The following is a 17893-nucleotide window of genomic DNA, read 5'->3' on the forward strand; positions in this document are numbered from 1 at the left end:
TAGCACATTTTTTTTTTCTTCGTTCTCTTGCTAGAATAAACACTATTGTTTTGCTGATGCCATTTAGACAGAGTTCTCCCATACTGACTTCTTTTTTGCTCGTGAACTCATTTTGAATTATGTTTTGTTAGAAAGCCAGATCTCCAAAATAATTTGGACTCCACATATATATTTTTTTATTTTGGTTTATTTTTTTTATTTATTTTTTGTCAAGTTATCACACCAATGTTTTTTTTCCACCCCGCCTTAAGGAGGTTGTGTCCTTTGTTAATTCCACATTGTATTCAGAAAAACACAATAGACAAGTATTTTACTTAAATTAAATAGCCATTTATTCTGGCAATAATAAAAACAAAAACATGAAGGGCAACACTTGCCCAATCTGCCAAATATATGCAGACTTTGGATACCAAAGGCACATTTCACCATGATCCAGAACAAAAGCAACATCAGGACAATGTGCTCCCCAATTCCCAGAAATCAGAAGCAGCAGATGTAATACATGACCCCAAGCTGTGGTACTACAACAACCTCAGTTTGGGGCCAAATCAGTTTAAAGCCAGGGAATCACTTTCTGGTCTTCCTTCCAGGCTGCCTTGCAGCGTTTCTTCCACGGCCCCTTGCGGGTGGTGACAATGTGGGAGGAGGAGCTGCGGCCGGGTCCCACAATATTGTGGTCCGAGTCAGCTGGTCCCTTCTTGCCCACTGTATCACATTTGCTATGATGCCTTTGGCCAGGCCCCGTTGTTCCTCCCCCAAAGCCTGCAGCTCGTGGTTGAGGTAGGAGCTGTAGCTCTCAACTGGGTTAAGGGGGGCCCGCATTAGTGCAGATGCCTCCCTGATGAGCTGCAGGGACTCCTCCTCCACCTGGTTCCAGTGCCTCTTTCTTCTCAGTGGGCGCATCTGGAGGGGAGGCACCTGTGATACAGTGCTGGGCCTGGGCACCAGCTGACTGCCACTCGGCCCAGCCTCCTCCTGGCTGCCACTCACCCCTTCCTCCTCCTGGCTGACACCTTCCGGAGCTGCCGCCTCCTGGCTTATCTCTTCCTGTGTAGAAAAAAAAAAAAAAAACATGGTTTAATTTTTAGCAAAATCAATCACACACATTTTCAGGCCCTTGACTTTTTTTGGGTGGAAAATTGAACAGACTCTCATTCTGACTCCTGCAGGTGGCATCCCTGACACAATTCTTTCTGCTCACGACTTATTTGTGTTTCCAAGCTTTCCTTTTTGGTTACAAAATCATCTTAAGCCAACAATAATTAGCAGCCAAGAAATATGTTGTAAACTACTATACCTCACTGAAGATGCGCAGATCTGGCTCCTCGTCACACTCTGCAGGGGTGGGGGGAACCGTGGAAGGCACTCTGGAAGGAAGACTTGAAAGCGATTCCCGGGGCTTAAACTGATCATCCAGAAACCGCAGGTAATTGAAGTACCACAGCTCGGGCTCCTTTACTTCATCTTCTGCTGCTCCTGACCACCGAGAGGCCTGCACTTGAAGATATCTCTCCATGTACGTAAGCCTGAGATTGTTGATTTTGATCTTGATCACGGTGGAAGTGACCTCAGGTATCCAGGTCTGCATATATTTGGCAAATTTGACAAGTGTTGCCTTCCTCACATTTCGATTTCTATAATATGGATTTCTTGCGTCCCATAAACAGGGGGATTTCCTGTATTGGTCAATGAACCTCATGAGGTTGTCAGTAAGGTTTAACTGTTGCATTTTCTTTTATTTTCTAGAATAGAAAAACACAAAATATAATCACTAGATCAGCTTTTCCATCGCTGGAATCATTTCACACAATCTTTTGACCTTCAACTCCTGCTGCCACTAAAATGCTGCCCAGCTCTGCCCCATTGTTGTGTAAAATGATGATTTACCTGCAGACACCGTTTACATTTCACTAAATAAGTGGCATAATAACATGCAAAAGTAATGAGAGCATTCATCGAGGCACCATTCATGTGGAGATATCATGCCCCTCCTCATTGATGAGATGATACTCTGCTTAATTACCTCTGTCCAACAATCACATTTGTAAAATATGAAAAAAAAAAAAAAAAAAAAAAAAGAAGGACAAAAATACGTCTGGTAGAGAGAAAATGCTGCTCACCCCGAAAAGTAGCAGAGAAATTTTCCCCAATGGGGTTTTTAGGCAGCTCAAGTAAAAAAATTCAGATGCAATGTGTATAAAAAGTTTATATTTGGGATAACACGTACAAAGAGGGGAAAGGGAAGCAAAATTAAAATATGAGTTGCGGTATTACAAAAGCATTTAAATTCCATACATTGACAGTACACAACAAATATTTGTAAGGCTTGATACTGTGAACATAAGCATATACAAATAAGTTCTAATGCGTTTCGACCCTATGGGTCTTCTTCATAGGTTTTGGTTGTTACTGAAAATAAATTTACCAAAAAAAATGTATTAATATTATATCTTTTATCAAATAAATTGAGGTAGAAAATCAACGGAAAATATTTTTTTCCAAGTTGATGAGTATGGAACAGTCCAAATCAAGCTTCCTCGTCGCAAAAGAGGAGGACCCGTTGGTCCCCTGGATGATGTGCTGACCTGAAGGCGCTCCCCACTATGGTATCCCTATGTGATTGCCAAGTGATCAAGTGTGACTCTACAGGAGATCACCGGATGCTGGACAACGCCCAAAAAAGTGGTGGGTAGAGAGGGGAGTTGTTTGACACCTGCAGCGAAAATGATTGAGAGGTATAATTAACCACTTAAGACCGGGACCAAAATGCAGGTAAAGGACCAGGCCCCTTTTTGCGATTCGGCACTGCATCGCTTTAACTGACAATTGCGCAATGGCTCCCAAACAAAATTGGTGTCCTTTTTTTCCCACAAATAGAGCTCTCTTTTGGTGGTATTTGATCACCTCTGCGGTTTTTATTTTTTGCGCTATAAACAAAAATAGAGCGACAATTTTGAAAAAAAAAAAATCAATATTTTTAATTTTTTGCTATAATAAATATCCCCCAAAAACATAAAAAAATAAAAATCTCAGTTTAGGCCGATACGTATTCTTCTACCTTTTTTTGGTAAAAAAAAAAAAAATTGCAATAAGCGTTTATCGATTACATTTTGCGCAAAATGTATAGGGTTTACAAAATAGGGGATAGTTTTATTACATTTTTATTACTAATGGCGGTGATCAGCGATTTTTTTCGTGACTGCGACATTATGGCGGACACTTCGGACAATTTTGACACATTTTTGGGACCATTGTCATTTTCACAGCAAAAAATGCATTTAAAATGCATTGTTTTACTGTGAAAATGACAATTGCAGTTTGGGAGTTAACCACAAGGGGGCGCTGATGGGGTTATGCGTGACCTCATTTGTGTTTACAACTGTAGGGGGGTATGGCTGTAGGTCCGACGTCATTGATTGTGCATCCCTATATTAGGGAACACACAATCGATGACAGCGCCACAGTGAAGAACGGGGAAGCCGTGTTTACACGCGGCTCTCCTCGTTCTTTAGCTCCGGGGACCGACCGCGGGACTCCAGCGGCAATTGGGTCCGCGAGTCCCGGAGCTTCAGACCGGGTCGCGGGAGCGCGCCCCACCGCTAGGCTTTATACAATCACGTACAGGTACGTGATTGTGCCCAGCGGTGCCATTCTGCCGACGTATATCGTCGTTAGGCGGTCATTAAGTGGTAAATATTATTAGGGTTATTCTGGTGTGTGCGTACGTACGTACGTACGTACTTTACCTAGACACCCTGTATGTTAATCTTTTTAAACCATATAAAACAATGGATTAATTTTGTTGTTATTACGTGATATTATATTAAAATTGAAATAAACAAACAACCAGGTGAGACGAGGTGTAAATAAGTGAAGGAGGGTGGGGGGGGGGGAGAAAATGAGGTGGGGGAAGGGGCAAGAAAAGAAGGAAAAGGAGAAGGAACAAAGGGGGTGAAAAAGTGTAGAAAGAACAGTGTGTGAATATATGTGGATGATTGCTTGAGAAAAGAGCAAAAGGAAAGGAAAAGGAAAAACAAAAAACATGTGTAGCAATCATAGGTGTGCGCAGCCTATTGCATTAGGGTGTGCACACCAAAGCTAAAACGCACATGCGTGTGTAATATACCATATATGGCAGTGGGCAAGTCAGTAGGGCTTTGTCAGCAGGGCAGAGATCAGTGTTAGTAGTTTATTTTTATTTGTATTCTTTTTTTTTACAATTTTATTTTTATTATTAAATATTTTTTTTTTTTTTTTTTAAGGAGCCCTGTTTGGGGGCTTTGGTGAAATATCAGTGGTCTAAACAGACCCCTGATTTCTAACTTTTTAGACAGAGTAGGGGACTGAGGACAGAGATGAGGAAGTGTGAGAGGGAAGTGAGAATGTATCAGCTTGAAAGTGAGTGAGAGGTGAAAAGGAAGTGTTAGGCCCCGTACTCACGACCAAACATGTCTGCTGAAACTGGCCCGCGGACCAGTTTCAGCAGACATGTTTGGTCGTGTGTAGTTACGAGCGTACAGAATTTCACCGTACATTTGCCCGCCGGGCCGTTTTTCAGCAGACATTTATTTGCAAACTTGTTTTAAAACCGTCCGCTCAAATCCTGTCCGAACGGACATGTTTGGTGGTGAGTACACAAAACCAACGTACAAAAACCCCGCGCATGCTCAGACTAAATGAGGCCACGGGAGCGCTCGTTCAGGTAAAACTCACGTTTGTTTGGGATATGGCACATTCGTCAATAGAAAGATTAATTCTAGCAATAGAACACTGAAGCAAACCACACAATAACCAACGCTTGATGCCGTTGTTTTATTCATTCTTCTCTTGCTATAAATAATCAGTTATTTAGCTCATGTTATTTCAACTGAGTTGTTCCATACTGAAAAGTGACATTTGTTAGCTGTGATGTAGTAAGATTTTAGCAATCTTTTATTGGCCCGACGTATCATATTTTTAGTGGTCCTCCACATGTATAATTTTTTGCTTTTAATGTTTAATGTTTATCTTTTCCACTTTATTTATGTGTTTATAGTTATGTCACCATTTAGAATTTTTTAATAGGAAATTGTTTAGATTTTGCTTTTGTTTGTATATTTAACTGGATTATTTTGAAGGTTGTTTAAATTGTCTACCATGTTGGCACACCAAATGCCCCCCCCCCCCCCCCAACATGAGTTAGTGAATATTTTAGATTAAACATTTTATTTGTTTGTAATGTTTGATGCCTAAAATAATACCCACAGTATTACAAACAATAGGCACGTTTTTAAAATCAACAAAAAGGCTTTTATTTTAGCAAATGATAAAAAGGAACAAAAACAGAATGGCAGCACTTGAACAGCTAGCAAAATACATGCAAACTTGCATTGTCAAACATGGTGAAGGCTAAACTAGCCAACCTCAGGAGGCACACAAACTAAAATCTGAAGCAGCAGCACATAACCAAAGGAACCCAAGCTGTGGTAGTCCAAACAAGATGCCATTTGTGGGGGATCAAATGGAAGGCAGGGCATCAACGTCTCCTCTTCCTTGCAACCTTCCTTCCAGGCTGCCTTACAGCGGGTCTTCCCTGGGCCCTTGCAGGTGGGGATGATGTGGCAGCAGGAGTATGGTGTTGAGCAAGCCGGGCCGGGTCACATAGCCCAGTGTCTGGGGTCAGCAGCTCCCTCTGCATCCACCAAAGGGCCTCGTTGATCACACCCTTTGCCAGTAGCCTCTGCTCCTCCGTGCCTTGATTTAGATCGTGTGCCAGGGAGGCACTGTAGGCCTCAGTGGGGTTGAGGGGGGCCCTCATGATGGCACTCGCCTCCTTAATCATTTGGAGGCTGGCTTCCTCCACTGCCCCCAATTTCTTCTTACGGCCTGGTGGCCTAATATAAAGGGGAGGAGCCTGGCTGGTGGTGGTTGTCCTGGGGAGCTGCTGAACGCCACTGGGCCCGGCCTCCTCCTGGCTGCCACTGACCCCTTCGGCCTGGCTGTCAGTGAGGAGAGGATCTGCCACCTCCTGGCTGGTCTCTTCTTCCTGTGTAAAAAAAAGGGACATGTTGTAATATATTTCGAAATATAATCACTCACATTTTCATGCTTGAATCTTATTTTTTGCCGTGAATTTAAACTTGAAAACAGACTCACCCTCTGACCCCTGCAGTTGTCATCCCTGACACCTATTTGTTTGCCCACGACTTTTGATTTTTGCTTCCCAGCTTGTATTTTATTAACCAATATCAAGTCAAGAATCAAACAATAATTAATATTATTCCATAAATAGTTATGAAACTACTATACCTCATCATCGTAGAGGCGCAGATCTGCCTCTCTGTCAGCCAGGCCCTCTTCATCCGACTCTGCAGGGCTGTTGTGATCTGGGGAAGTCCCGCTGGGAGGTAGCGTGGAGGGAAGGTTGGGATTCAGACTTGACATTGATGGCCTGCCTTCCAGTTGATCCCGCAAAAATGACATCTGGCTGTAATACCACAGCTTGGGTTCCTTTGGTGGTCTTGCTGCTGCTCCAGATCTTAGCTGCTTTTGGTGAGCTTTGTATGCTCTCCTATATGTGCCCCTGAGGTTGGCAAGTTTATCCTTCACCATGTTGGCACTGCATTCTGGCACCCATGTTCTCATGTATGCTGCTAGCTGTTCAAGTGCTGCCGCTCGTACGTCCTTGTTATGGTAGGTGGGCTGCTTTGAATCCCACAGGATGGGCATTTCCCTAAATTTATCCAGCAAGTGCTGGATAATCTCCTGGGTCTGCAGGAGATCCATTGTTAAATGTTGATGTATTGATTTTTATTCTAGATTAAAAAAATAAAAATAAACCAAAAACACAATTAAAAAAAGCCTCAGCATTTACATTGATATAATATGTTGTTTAAAAAGTAGTACCTATATCGAAATACAAACACAGTGTCTCTTGTTTACAAAATGCTGGCCAGCTCGGCCCCATTGGTTGGTTGTAGCTAACATTTTTTTTATACATGCCGCCCCTTTGGTTACATTGCAGGAAATAATAGAAATGTACAACCATACACAATTCTTACAAATGACAGCATTCATCAAGGCACTATTGCATGTGTAGATATCCTGCCCCTCAGCATTGATTACATGAAAGAAACTTCCTAATGACCTCTGTCCAACCAACACAGAACAATACTTGTCCTGATCTGAATACACCCTACATAATTGATAATGAGTCACAGCATTTTTGACCTCTCTATTTTGTGATGTCTACAAAAGCATTTGGGTACGAAAATCACATTCTGGTATCCAAGAGACATAATAGCTTAATAAAACTGTGCAACCAACAGACCAAACCCCCATCCCATGGCTCTACATTTTATAGCCCGCTGCTGATCCCATGTTTAAATTTCTTACCTGCCTCTCTCAAAATCCTCGTTTCTTACGCTCGATGAATTAACACGTAACCAACGTAATCACGTCATGCGCCTTTTATCCACTCCACGTATGTATGAAACGCCGCCCTCGTCACCTTTGCCATGCCCCTAATCAATTGAAAAAGTAAATATGGCGTTAACTGTGTAGGTTCTGGAATCGCGCGAATATTCTCCGCGTAACCTACGTCAATACGTTGTTGGCATTCGCGACACTCCGCATATGCAAGAATCCCCGCCCTCATCTCCGCCCCTGACGGGACATTTCCTCGTTTCCACGCCCCTAATCTCTGTGGGAAGGAAAGATGGCGATGTCACACGAGCGGGCACGGAGCTCTCATGGCGCAAGTGAAGGGACAGAGGCAGGACCGTCCCGATCCAGGCCTAAAAGATATAAAGCCACTAATATGGCGTTTGAAGAAATGGTGGAGTTGGTTTACATCATGAGGAGGAAGGATTATGATGGTGAATGTGGGCCCTACAAAACACCGAACCGTAGAAAGTCACACATAATGGACAAGGTGGCAAGGAGAATGAGGAGAATGTTTGGTGTCACCAGGTCCAAGGAGCAACTCCGGAAGCGTTGGTCCGATTTAAAATTGAGGGAGCCACATCACATGAAGAAGATACTCAAAATTCTGCGGAAAAGTAAGTCCATATTATTTAAGGGGGGGGGGGGGAATGTCTGCAATAATGTGTTGACATGTAGTTTTTGACATCTGCCTCCTTGGCCTGCTTGTACTTTTGAACACGTGTAGATATTGTATTGTGTTTATGTAAAATAACAACCTTTACCAAATTTCGTGAAATAGTAAACACGCGTAATATGACATTGTTTTGCAAAAATGCGAGGTTACTCCAGGAACAACACACCTGGACATGGCTGACTGGCCCCAAACTTTGTTTTCAAACATTGTTGAATAGCAAAATCACAGAAATTAAATTGAGTGAATGTGACAGGCAAACAAGATTCATTCTCCAAAATGCAAATAAAGCTGATGTTTTAACATCTGGAAATGCAAAGCACCTGTGTCTCAACAATCAAAGGATATTTATTTGGAGGGTCGACGAGAATTAATGTTTTGGGGGGACATCCATGTGTGTCACTTCTTTGCAAAAAAGGGGCAGGATCACAGCTTGGCCTAGAACTACGCCAAAAATGGAGGATTGCTGAAATAATAAACAAACAAAAATCATCATAAATGTATCGTCTATGCAATGTGTGCGATTTATGATATACAATATCAGTGTGCTGATGAGTATACCTTTTGTTTTTGATTATTTCTTATAGGGGAAAGAAGACGCCAGCAATTGGAGGAGGCAGAGAGGGCCAGACACCCACAAAATCAAACACCTCCACATGTGGAGGAGGAGGAGGCTGTGGAAGGAAGAGAGGAGGATGTGGAAGGAAGAGAGGAGGCTGTGGAAGGAAGAGAGGAGGCTGTGGAAGGAAGAGAGGAGGATGTGGAAGGAAGAGAGGAGGAAGACTTAACTCTGGATTTAGAATTCGGTGAAGATGAGGCGGAACTTGACGAAGCAGAATTGCGTGATTTTGAAGGGGTAGTGATGGATAAAGAAGGAGTTCTGGAAGAAGATGGAGGAGTCGTGGAGGATGAGGGGGAGGTGGTGGAAGAAGGAGGAGTCGTGGAGGATGAGGCTGAGGTGGTGGAAGAAGGAGGAGTGATAGAAGATGAAGAAATTGGGGATGTGGAAATTATCAGGCCATCAGGTCAGTGTCACCCCAACATTAATAGGGCCAAACATATGCAGATAGGCCAGAAAGTATTTACATATTTTGAATGCCAATTTGTTTGTTTTTAGGGGATGAAGATGGTGTAGCACATTTTTCACGTGCAAGTGCTTCAATAATTGTACAGCAAGTAATGGAGTGCAGCACGGAAATGGACAATATGCGGGAAAGGATGGTCGTCATGGAGCAGAATGTTCGAAATGTAATTTCAGAGTGTAGCACGGAAATGGACAACATGCGCCAAAGGATGCTAGTCATCGAACAGAATTACAAAAATATCATTGACATGATGGGCCGTGTCAAAGACTGAAACACAAAAGCCCATCCCCCGCCCACAAAACCATTTTTAATTTTTGTACTTTATAATACGCCAAAATTTCTAAATGCACACACAGTGTGCCAATATGTGCTATCTGCCATCACAGACTATCTATTGTCTGTGCTTTGTGGGTACAAACCCCTCCTCGATCCTCAAGTAGTTGAGAGGAAGAAGGGTTTGCTCCCACAAAACACAGACATTGATCACCCATGATGTCAGATAGCACATGTGGCCATTTGTCTGTTTAACCAATGACATTTGGCGATTTTTCACTGAATGTGTGCATTTAGAAATTTTGGCGTGTTCCAGTGTGAAAGCACACTATCCATGACTGACTGCTGTTCTTTTTTTATATTTTTGTTTGGTGTTGATCTTTTTTGGTTTGTAAATGTTTACAGTTTCAGATCACAAAACGAACAAGAAATCTCACCTAAAGAAATAAGTTAACTAATTTTCTTGAAAAACTAAAAAAATTTTTGGTTGTGATAAAATTTTAAAAAAAAATTTATACACAAATACAAAGCAAAAAAATGTTTTGTAGAAAAACAATACCCAAACATTTCTAAATGTAAAGAAATGTCTTTAACCACTTACCCCCCGGACCATATTGCTGCCCAAAGACCAGAGTACTTTTTGCGATTCGGGACTGCGTCGCTTTAACAGACAATTGCGCGGTCGTGCGACGTGGCTCCCAAACAAAATTGGCGTCCTTTTTTTCCCACAAATAGAGCTTTCTTTTGGTGGTATTTGATCACCTCTGCGTTTTTTATTTTTTGCGCTATAAACAAAAATAGAACGACAATTTTGAAAAAAATGAATATTTTTTACTTTTTGCTGTAATAAATATCCCCCAAAAATATATAGAAAAACATTTTTTTTCCTCAGTTTAGGCCGATACGTATTCTTCTACATATTTTCGTAAAAAAAAAAATCGCAATAAGCGTTTATTGATTGGTTTGCGCAAAAGTTATAGCGTTTACAAAATAGGGGGTATTTTTATTAATATTTTTTTTACTAGTAATGGCGGCGATCAGCGATTTTTTTTTCGGTATTGCGACATTATGGCGGACACTTCGGACATTTTTGACACATTTTTGGGACCATTGGCATTTTTATAGCGATCAGTGCTATAAAAATGCATTAGATTACTATAAAAATGCCACTGGCAGTGAAGGGGTTAACACTAGGGGGCGGGGAAGGGGTTAAGTATGCCTGGGTGTGTTCTTACTGTGGGGGGGGGGGTGGCCTCACTAGGGGAAACACTGATTTTCTGTTCATACATTGTATGAACAGAAAATCAGCATTTCCCCTGCTGACAGGAACGAGAGCTGTGTGTTTACACACACAGCTCCCGTTCCCCGCTCTGTACCGAGCGATCGCGTGTGCCCGGCGGCGATCGCGCCCGCCGGGCACACGCACGGGAGTCGGGGGCGAGCGGGGGGGCGCGCGCGCGCGCCTCCGGCGGCGCGCGTGCGCCCCTAGTGGCGGCTAATAGGCAGGACGTCCATTTACGTGGTCTCGCCTAGGAGAGCCACCTTGTGGACGTATTTCGGCGGTGCAGCGACGGCAAGTGGTTAAAAAAAAAAAAAAAAATTTAAAACCAAAAAAAAAAATAATCTAAAAATAACCAAAAAAAATTAAACATAAATTATTCTGGGTTATTGAAAACCAAAATAAATAATAACTTTAATTTTGAACAAAAGTATAAAAAATATATGTTTAGAAGTGTATATATTTATATATATATCTATCTATCTCTAGAGATAGATATATAGGAGACAAGCCAAAAAATTCTGGCGTATAGTTTCAGTGAAATTATTATTACATTGTGTTTCGATCAGTATTATTGCTAATCACTGTCAATAAAGACAAAAAACTAAATAATTCCAAGCCAATTTTTTCTCCAAAAAAATATGAAAAAATGTTTTCTGCCAAAAAATACACATTTCTTGTTGAAAAATGACTAAAATAAAAATATATAGTTGTGACATCAAAAGCAGAAAAATGAGTGGCTTCTTATTTCTAGACTGAATACCCAGTTTGTAGATGAGTGAATAATGTGCAAATGTGGTTAGTTAATACATCTGAGTAAGTAAATTTGGCACTAGAAGTGCACTATTTTTGGAGAGAACCTGGAAGACAGAAAAATATCGAAAAAGCAGTAATGACAAACAACTGTATAAAGTCCAATGGTCTAATTATTTATTAGTTGTGAGAATATTCCTTTCTTTGGGGGGCCGAATTAGAAAGAAATATGATCTGGCATAGCAATGGCCCCCCGACCCATGAAGTACTCAACATATTTGTCGCGTACCTCACGAGCAGATTGGGGGGCCAAGCCAGCGCGACCAGTGTCCAGGCCAGGAATGTTCTCTGAGGGTAGTCCTGCCTCAGAGCCCATGGGGGCTAGGTACGTCTGGGAGTGCCTGCGTAGAAAATTGTGCAAAATGCAGCAGGCAAATATAATGGTGTTCAATTTATATTCCGCCAAATGTATCGATGTCAGGAACAGGCGGAACCGGTTGGAGAGTATCCCAAAGGCATTCTCGACTACCCTCCGAGCCCTGGACAACCGAAAATTGAACACCTTCCTCTCTAAGGTGAGGGTCCTCTGGGGAAAAGGCCGCATTAGGTGAGGTCCAAGGCCGAAAGCCTCGTCCGCTAGGAACACAAACGGAAGTCCTTCCACATTATCTTCATCTGGTGGCAATGCCAGACCACCAGTTTGGAGACGATCATAGAAATCAGTCCGTGAGAACACTCCCCCATCTGACATCCGGCCGTTCTTCCCCACGTCCACATATAGAAACTCATACTGTGCCGACACCACCGCCATCAACACAATACTATGATAACCCTTGTAGTTATAATAGTAGGACCCCGAGTGGGGTGGGGGCACAATGCGGACGTGTTTCCCATCTATTGCTCCACCGCAGTTAGGAAAATCCCACCGCTCGGCAAATTGGGAAGCCACAGACTGCCATTCCTGTGGTGTGGAGGGTAGCTGTGGGGACAAACAAAAAAAGAGATTTAGTACTTTGGCACATAAACATTGCAAACATAATCCTACAAGCATCCTTGTGCAACTTCACAGTTTTCAAATAGCATTTTTAAATTATGAAGGGAGAATTTCGGGGCACAAATAGATAGGCCCACTTAATTAATAAGAGACTCCACAGCCCTCTGATGGGGACAAAAACACTTTGAAGGGGGGGGGTGGGGGGTGTTTAAACTGTTTTTAGAAAACAAAACAAAAAAAGAAAAAGTGGCAAGGTGGGGGTTGGCCCGAAGATAGCATGCTGGACAGGTTAATATTGGGTAAGATCCAAATATGCAGGTAGGCCAAAATAAAAAGAACATGTAAAAGCTGATATCAACATGCATAGGGAGAAAAGGGAACGTTAGTTAAACACACAGCATATCTGGGAATAAAAAATAAATGTTAGTTGCCAACATTATTAAAGACACATTGTGAGGTTAAAATGAGGAAACTTACCTTAATATACTCCTCGTGCAGAACTTTGATGATGGCAGCACACGTGTCCGGTATGATGACCCCAAGCGCCTGCGGAGAGATGCCTGTCGAGAACTTGAGGTCCTGCAGGCTCCTCCCAGTCGCCAGGTACCGCAACGTGGCAATAAGCCTCTGCTCGGCCGTGATGGCTTGGCGCATCACAGTGTCCTGCCTCATGATATAGGGAGACAGAAGATCCAGCAGACTGTTGAATACGGGGTCCGTCATGCGGAGAAAATTCCTATAGTCATTAGGATTATTCTCCTGGATTTCCCTAAGCAGAGGCATATGTGAGAACTGGTCACGCTGGCGCAACCAATTCTTGGTCCAGAAACGCCTCCGCCCCCTGTTTCTGGCCAAAGTACTGGAATAATGAACATATCCAGTAGCCATCCCATAAACAGCACCAACTCGCGAAAATTGACGCTGCTGCTCCATCATGGCTTCAAACCGGCCGGCTGGTCAGTCAAGAACACACTCCAACAGAAAGCACAATCAAATCCAGTGGTACCTGCAAAGAACGCACGACACACAGATACGAACGCACAGTACGAAACTGCAAAGCAGAACGAACTGCACGCCTGTACCCGAATGCCAACTACGTACCCACAAGCACACGCACTGAACGAGAAAATACTACCTGCTAAAGCCTGGAGACCGAGAAGCGCGAATCAGCTCTAACCAAACCTTCACTAACACGAGCAAAGCCGTAACTAGCAAAAGCGGAACAGAGGGCGTCGCCATTGACTTTGGCCTTTCCCTTTATAGTGACGTCAAACGTGGATTACGTGCACGCGTTCAGGTCCGCAGGGAAATATGGTCCGCTGGTGTGTACAAGCCAGCGGGCCAAATGAAAAAACAGCCTTGTACGCCGGAAACAGCCCGTCGGACATTTCGAGCGAACATGTTTGGTCGTGAGTACTCGGCCTTAGAATTACCTTTGTTGTCACAGGGTGGTGGAATATCCTTGCAATATATGAATTAATTAAAAGAAACGTAAAAATTAGTTGATAACATAATCCCAATCTGCAAGTCATGAGAAGGGATTCAATTTATAGTTTTCTGAAAAATTAAATAAAGAAATATAAATGAGTAATAAAAGTAGTTTTGTCTAGTCAAGGGAGCTGTCCACTCTCCTGGAGATACCTTAGGTCCTCTGAGAGAGTGCATGGGACTGGGAGTTTTTTTTATGTATGGTCTTGATTGATTAATGAGGTAAACACTTCCCTCCTTTAACCCATAAGTAGGGAGAGATCCATCTCTACAAAAAAAAAAAAATCACCAGATGCTGGGCGATGCCCGACAGGGTGGTGGGTAAAGAGGGAATGGGAGGGGAAGTTGTTTGACACCTGCAGCAAAAATTATTGAGAGGTATTAAAGCGGGGGTTCAGCCGAAAAACACATTTTTAACATTAGATTGAGGCTAATTACGGAAAGCACAATCGGGTGTTTTTTTTTAAATCAATACAGTACTTACCGTTTTAGAGATAGATGTTCTGAACCGCTTCCGGGTATGGTCTGCAGGACTGGGCATTCCTATTTGATTGACAGCCTTCCGACCGTCGCATACAGCGCGTCACGAGTTACCGAAAGTAGCCGAACGTCGGTGCGCAGGCGCCGTATAGAGCCGCACCGACGTTCGGCTTATTTCGGCAACTCGTGACGCGCTGTATGCGACGGTCGGAAAGCTGTCAATCAAATAGGAACGCCCAGTCCCGAAGACCATACCCGGAAGCGGCGGAGAACATCGCTCTCTAAAACGGTAAGTACTGCATTGATTTAAAAAAAAACACCCGATTCTGCTTCCCGTAATTGGCCTCAATCTAATGTTAAAAATGTGTTTTCGGGTGAACCCCCGCTTTAAGTATTATTGGGGTTATTCTGGTGTGTGCACATGCATGTATGCACTTTACCTAGACACCCTGTATGTTAATTCATTTGGACCATATAACACAAATAAAACAGCCAGTCATGGCAAATCCCAAAGCACAAAAATTATAAATTAAAAATGAGTAAAAATTAGTGCTGTCAGTTAAACGCGCTATTAACGGCGTTAACGCAAACCCATGTTAACGCCGTAATTTTTTTTATCGCGCGATTAACGAGGCGGCGTTCGGGGGTTATACCGGGATGATGCCTGCAGCCGCAGGCATCATCCCGGTACCGTTGTTTAGAGCGGGCGATTGGCTATCCAAACATAACAACCGATGCGGCTAAAAGCCGCTCGGTTGTTATGCCGGAGGAGCGGGAGGGGACATACCCCCCCTCCCGCCGCCTTTCGCCGCTCTGACCGGGCCTCCCGTCCCACCGGGAGACCCGATCCTCGATCCGCCGCCTTCTGTGTCCAGGCGGAGACTGACACTAAGCCGTAAGCGGCTTTGATTCAGTCTCCGCATTGAAACCACGGAAGCGACGTCATGACGTCACTTCCGGGTTTCTCGGCTGCCAATGGCGCCGGATTTAAAAAGTACACAGTATTCAGAATCGCCGTTTTCGGCGATCTGAATACTTTGAAGTGCAAAGGAGGGCTCGGAGGTCTTTTAGACCCCCGATCCCTCCATAAACAGTACCTGTCACCACCTATTGCTGTCACAAGGGATGTTTACATTCCTTGTGACAGCAATAAAAGTGATCAAAATGTAAAAAAATTAAAAAACACAATTTAATATTATAAAAAAAAAAAAAATAAGAAAACAAAAAATACATTTTTTAAAGGGTGAACCTCCTTAATGGCGCGATTAATCGTGAGTTAACTATGACATTAATGCGATTAATCGCGATTAAAAATTTTAATCGCTTGACAGCACTAGTAAAAATATATTAAATTGATCAGATTAATGTTATTATTATTAATCTAATAGAATCGAACTAAACCAACCAGGTGAAACGAAGTGTGAATAGGTGAATTTTTTTTTTTTGCTCTTTTCTCATGCAATCATGCAATCATCCACATACATCCACACTACTGTTCCTTCTACACTTCTCTCACCCCCGTTGTTCTTTATCCTTTTCTTTCTTTCCTTACCCCTTCCTTTCCTCTACCTCATTTACCTTTCTCTTTCTTTCTCTCTCCTCCCCCCCCCCTTCACCTATTCACACTTCGTTTCACCTGGTTGGTTTAGTTCGAGTCTATTATTAATATAATATTATCACGTAATAATAATAAAATTAATCTGATCAATTTAATATATTTTTACTCATTTTTAATTTATAATTTTTGTGCTTTGAGATTTGCCATGACTGGCTGTTTTATTTGTGTTATATGGTCCAAATGAATTAACATACAGGGTGTCTAGGTAAAGTGCATACATACATGTGCACACACCAGAATAACCCCGCTAACCCCGCTAACGGACGCAATCCCATAGGGATGCATTACAAGTCCGTAAACGGACTTGTAATAAATGGACGAACGGTCCACTAGTGTGAAAGAGGCCTTACCTGCAGACATTCCTCTTTTCACTTACTCATTGTTCGTTTTTGCTCAGAAGTTGCTCTATTTCTTCTCTGTTCTGTTCACTTCCTGCTTGTCTGATTGTTACTCACCACCGTGAAGGGAGGCTTTACTGCGGTGGTCAGTGACGTGCTCACCCCCTCCTGGGAACTACATCTGTGCGGCAGGACGCTCTCTACGTGTTAGAGAATTCAAGGAGATGTGAATTACTGGGCGTGCCGCAATTCATACTGGGAAATGTAGTTCTTACATGAACAAACGATGCAACCCAGGAAGTTAATGAGAGAACAGAAACTAGAATGCCGGAGGTGATATAGATGAAGAAATTTAATAGGTATTTACTAGTTTTTTTAACAGAATCATTACACTATTCTGTCTGTCTACCTTGCAGACATTAATTTTAGGTAAAAAAATGTTTTCCTTTAATGACCCTTTAATAATAGCTCTCAATCATTGTTTGCTGCAGGTGTCAAACAACTTCCCCTTCCATTCCTTCTCTACCCACCACCTTGTCGGGCGTCGCCCAGCATCTGGTGATTTTTTTGTAGAGATGGATCTCTTCCTACTTAGGGGTTAAAGGAGGGAAGTGTTTACCTCATTAATCAATCAAGACCATACATAAAAAACTCCCAGTCCCATGCACTCTCTCAGAGGACCTAAGGTACTGTATCTCCAGGAGAGTGGACAGCTCCCTTTAGGGTAAGACTAGACAAAACTACTTTTAGTACTCATTTATATTTCTTTATTTAATGTTTCAAAAACTATAAATTGAATCCCTTCTCATGACTTGCAGATTGGGATTATGTTATCAACTAATTCCTATGTTTCTTTTAATTGAAACCTGGGCTTTACATCGATCTTTTTGCATATATTGCAAGGATATTCCACCACCCTGTGACAACAAAGGTAATTCTAACACTTCCTTTTCACCTCTCACTCACTTTCAAGCTGATACATTCTCACTTCCCTCTCACACTTCCACATCTTTCACTCCCATATTGCTAACAGCTTCCTACTCACAAATATCCATGTATCTTTACCATATTCCTTTGTTATTGCTTTTTATTCATTGCTACACATGAAAATGGGGGAGAGTGGGGGCGAAGGGCTAGTAGCTGAAGCTAGACCTGGAGCTACCCACTCAATTGGTTTGGGGGGGGACTATCACGGTACTGATAAATATGCATAAAACATAATTATATAAAAAAGTTTATTGATTTATTAAAATTGCAAAACAAATAATTGTACAGTTCATTGATTGGTCAACGTCGACTAGTTTCGCGGGGTTTCCGCTTCGTCAGGACAGCCAATCTATAGAGTAATGCAATAAGGATATGTAACAAACATCAGCAATACAGTAATGATTGATAAAAAAACATTGATAGTTGCTTACCGAATGAGTCAATTGATAATGCGCGGAACCAGGCGGCCTACGGGGGGTCCCCCCTTGGCGGGCAAGGGGATA

At 42.5% G+C, this 17893-nt stretch overlaps 1 protein-coding gene across 1 annotated transcript; it reads right to left on the reverse strand.

Moving 5' to 3' along the window:
- Window positions 1-342: 342 nt before the first annotated feature.
- On the reverse strand, window positions 343-14127 carry LOC120930279. Its single transcript, XM_040341503.1, has 4 exons — window positions 14092-14127; window positions 10937-10941; window positions 1298-1742; window positions 343-1047 (listed from the first exon to the last, which is right to left on the reverse strand). The coding sequence occupies exons 3-4, from the start codon at window positions 1727-1729 to the stop codon at window positions 568-570; spliced, it is 912 nt and encodes a 303-aa protein (XP_040197437.1). The 5' UTR covers window positions 1730-1742; window positions 10937-10941; window positions 14092-14127; the 3' UTR covers window positions 343-567.
- Window positions 14128-17893: the final 3766 nt, after the last annotated feature.

The sequence above is a fragment of the Rana temporaria genome, chromosome 3, assembly GCF_905171775.1.
Source record: "Rana temporaria chromosome 3, aRanTem1.1, whole genome shotgun sequence".
NCBI classification, from domain to species: Eukaryota; Metazoa; Chordata; class Amphibia; order Anura; family Ranidae; genus Rana; species Rana temporaria.

Coding starts and splice junctions, on each gene's coding strand:
- LOC120930279 (XM_040341503.1), bottom strand. CDS start 1,729: ATGCAACAGTTAAACCTTACTGACAACCTCATGAGGTTCATTGACCAA. Junction 1,048..1,297: donor ATCTGCGCATCTTCAGTGAG/GTATAGTAGTTT, acceptor TTTTCTACACAG/GAAGAGATAAGCCAGGAGGC.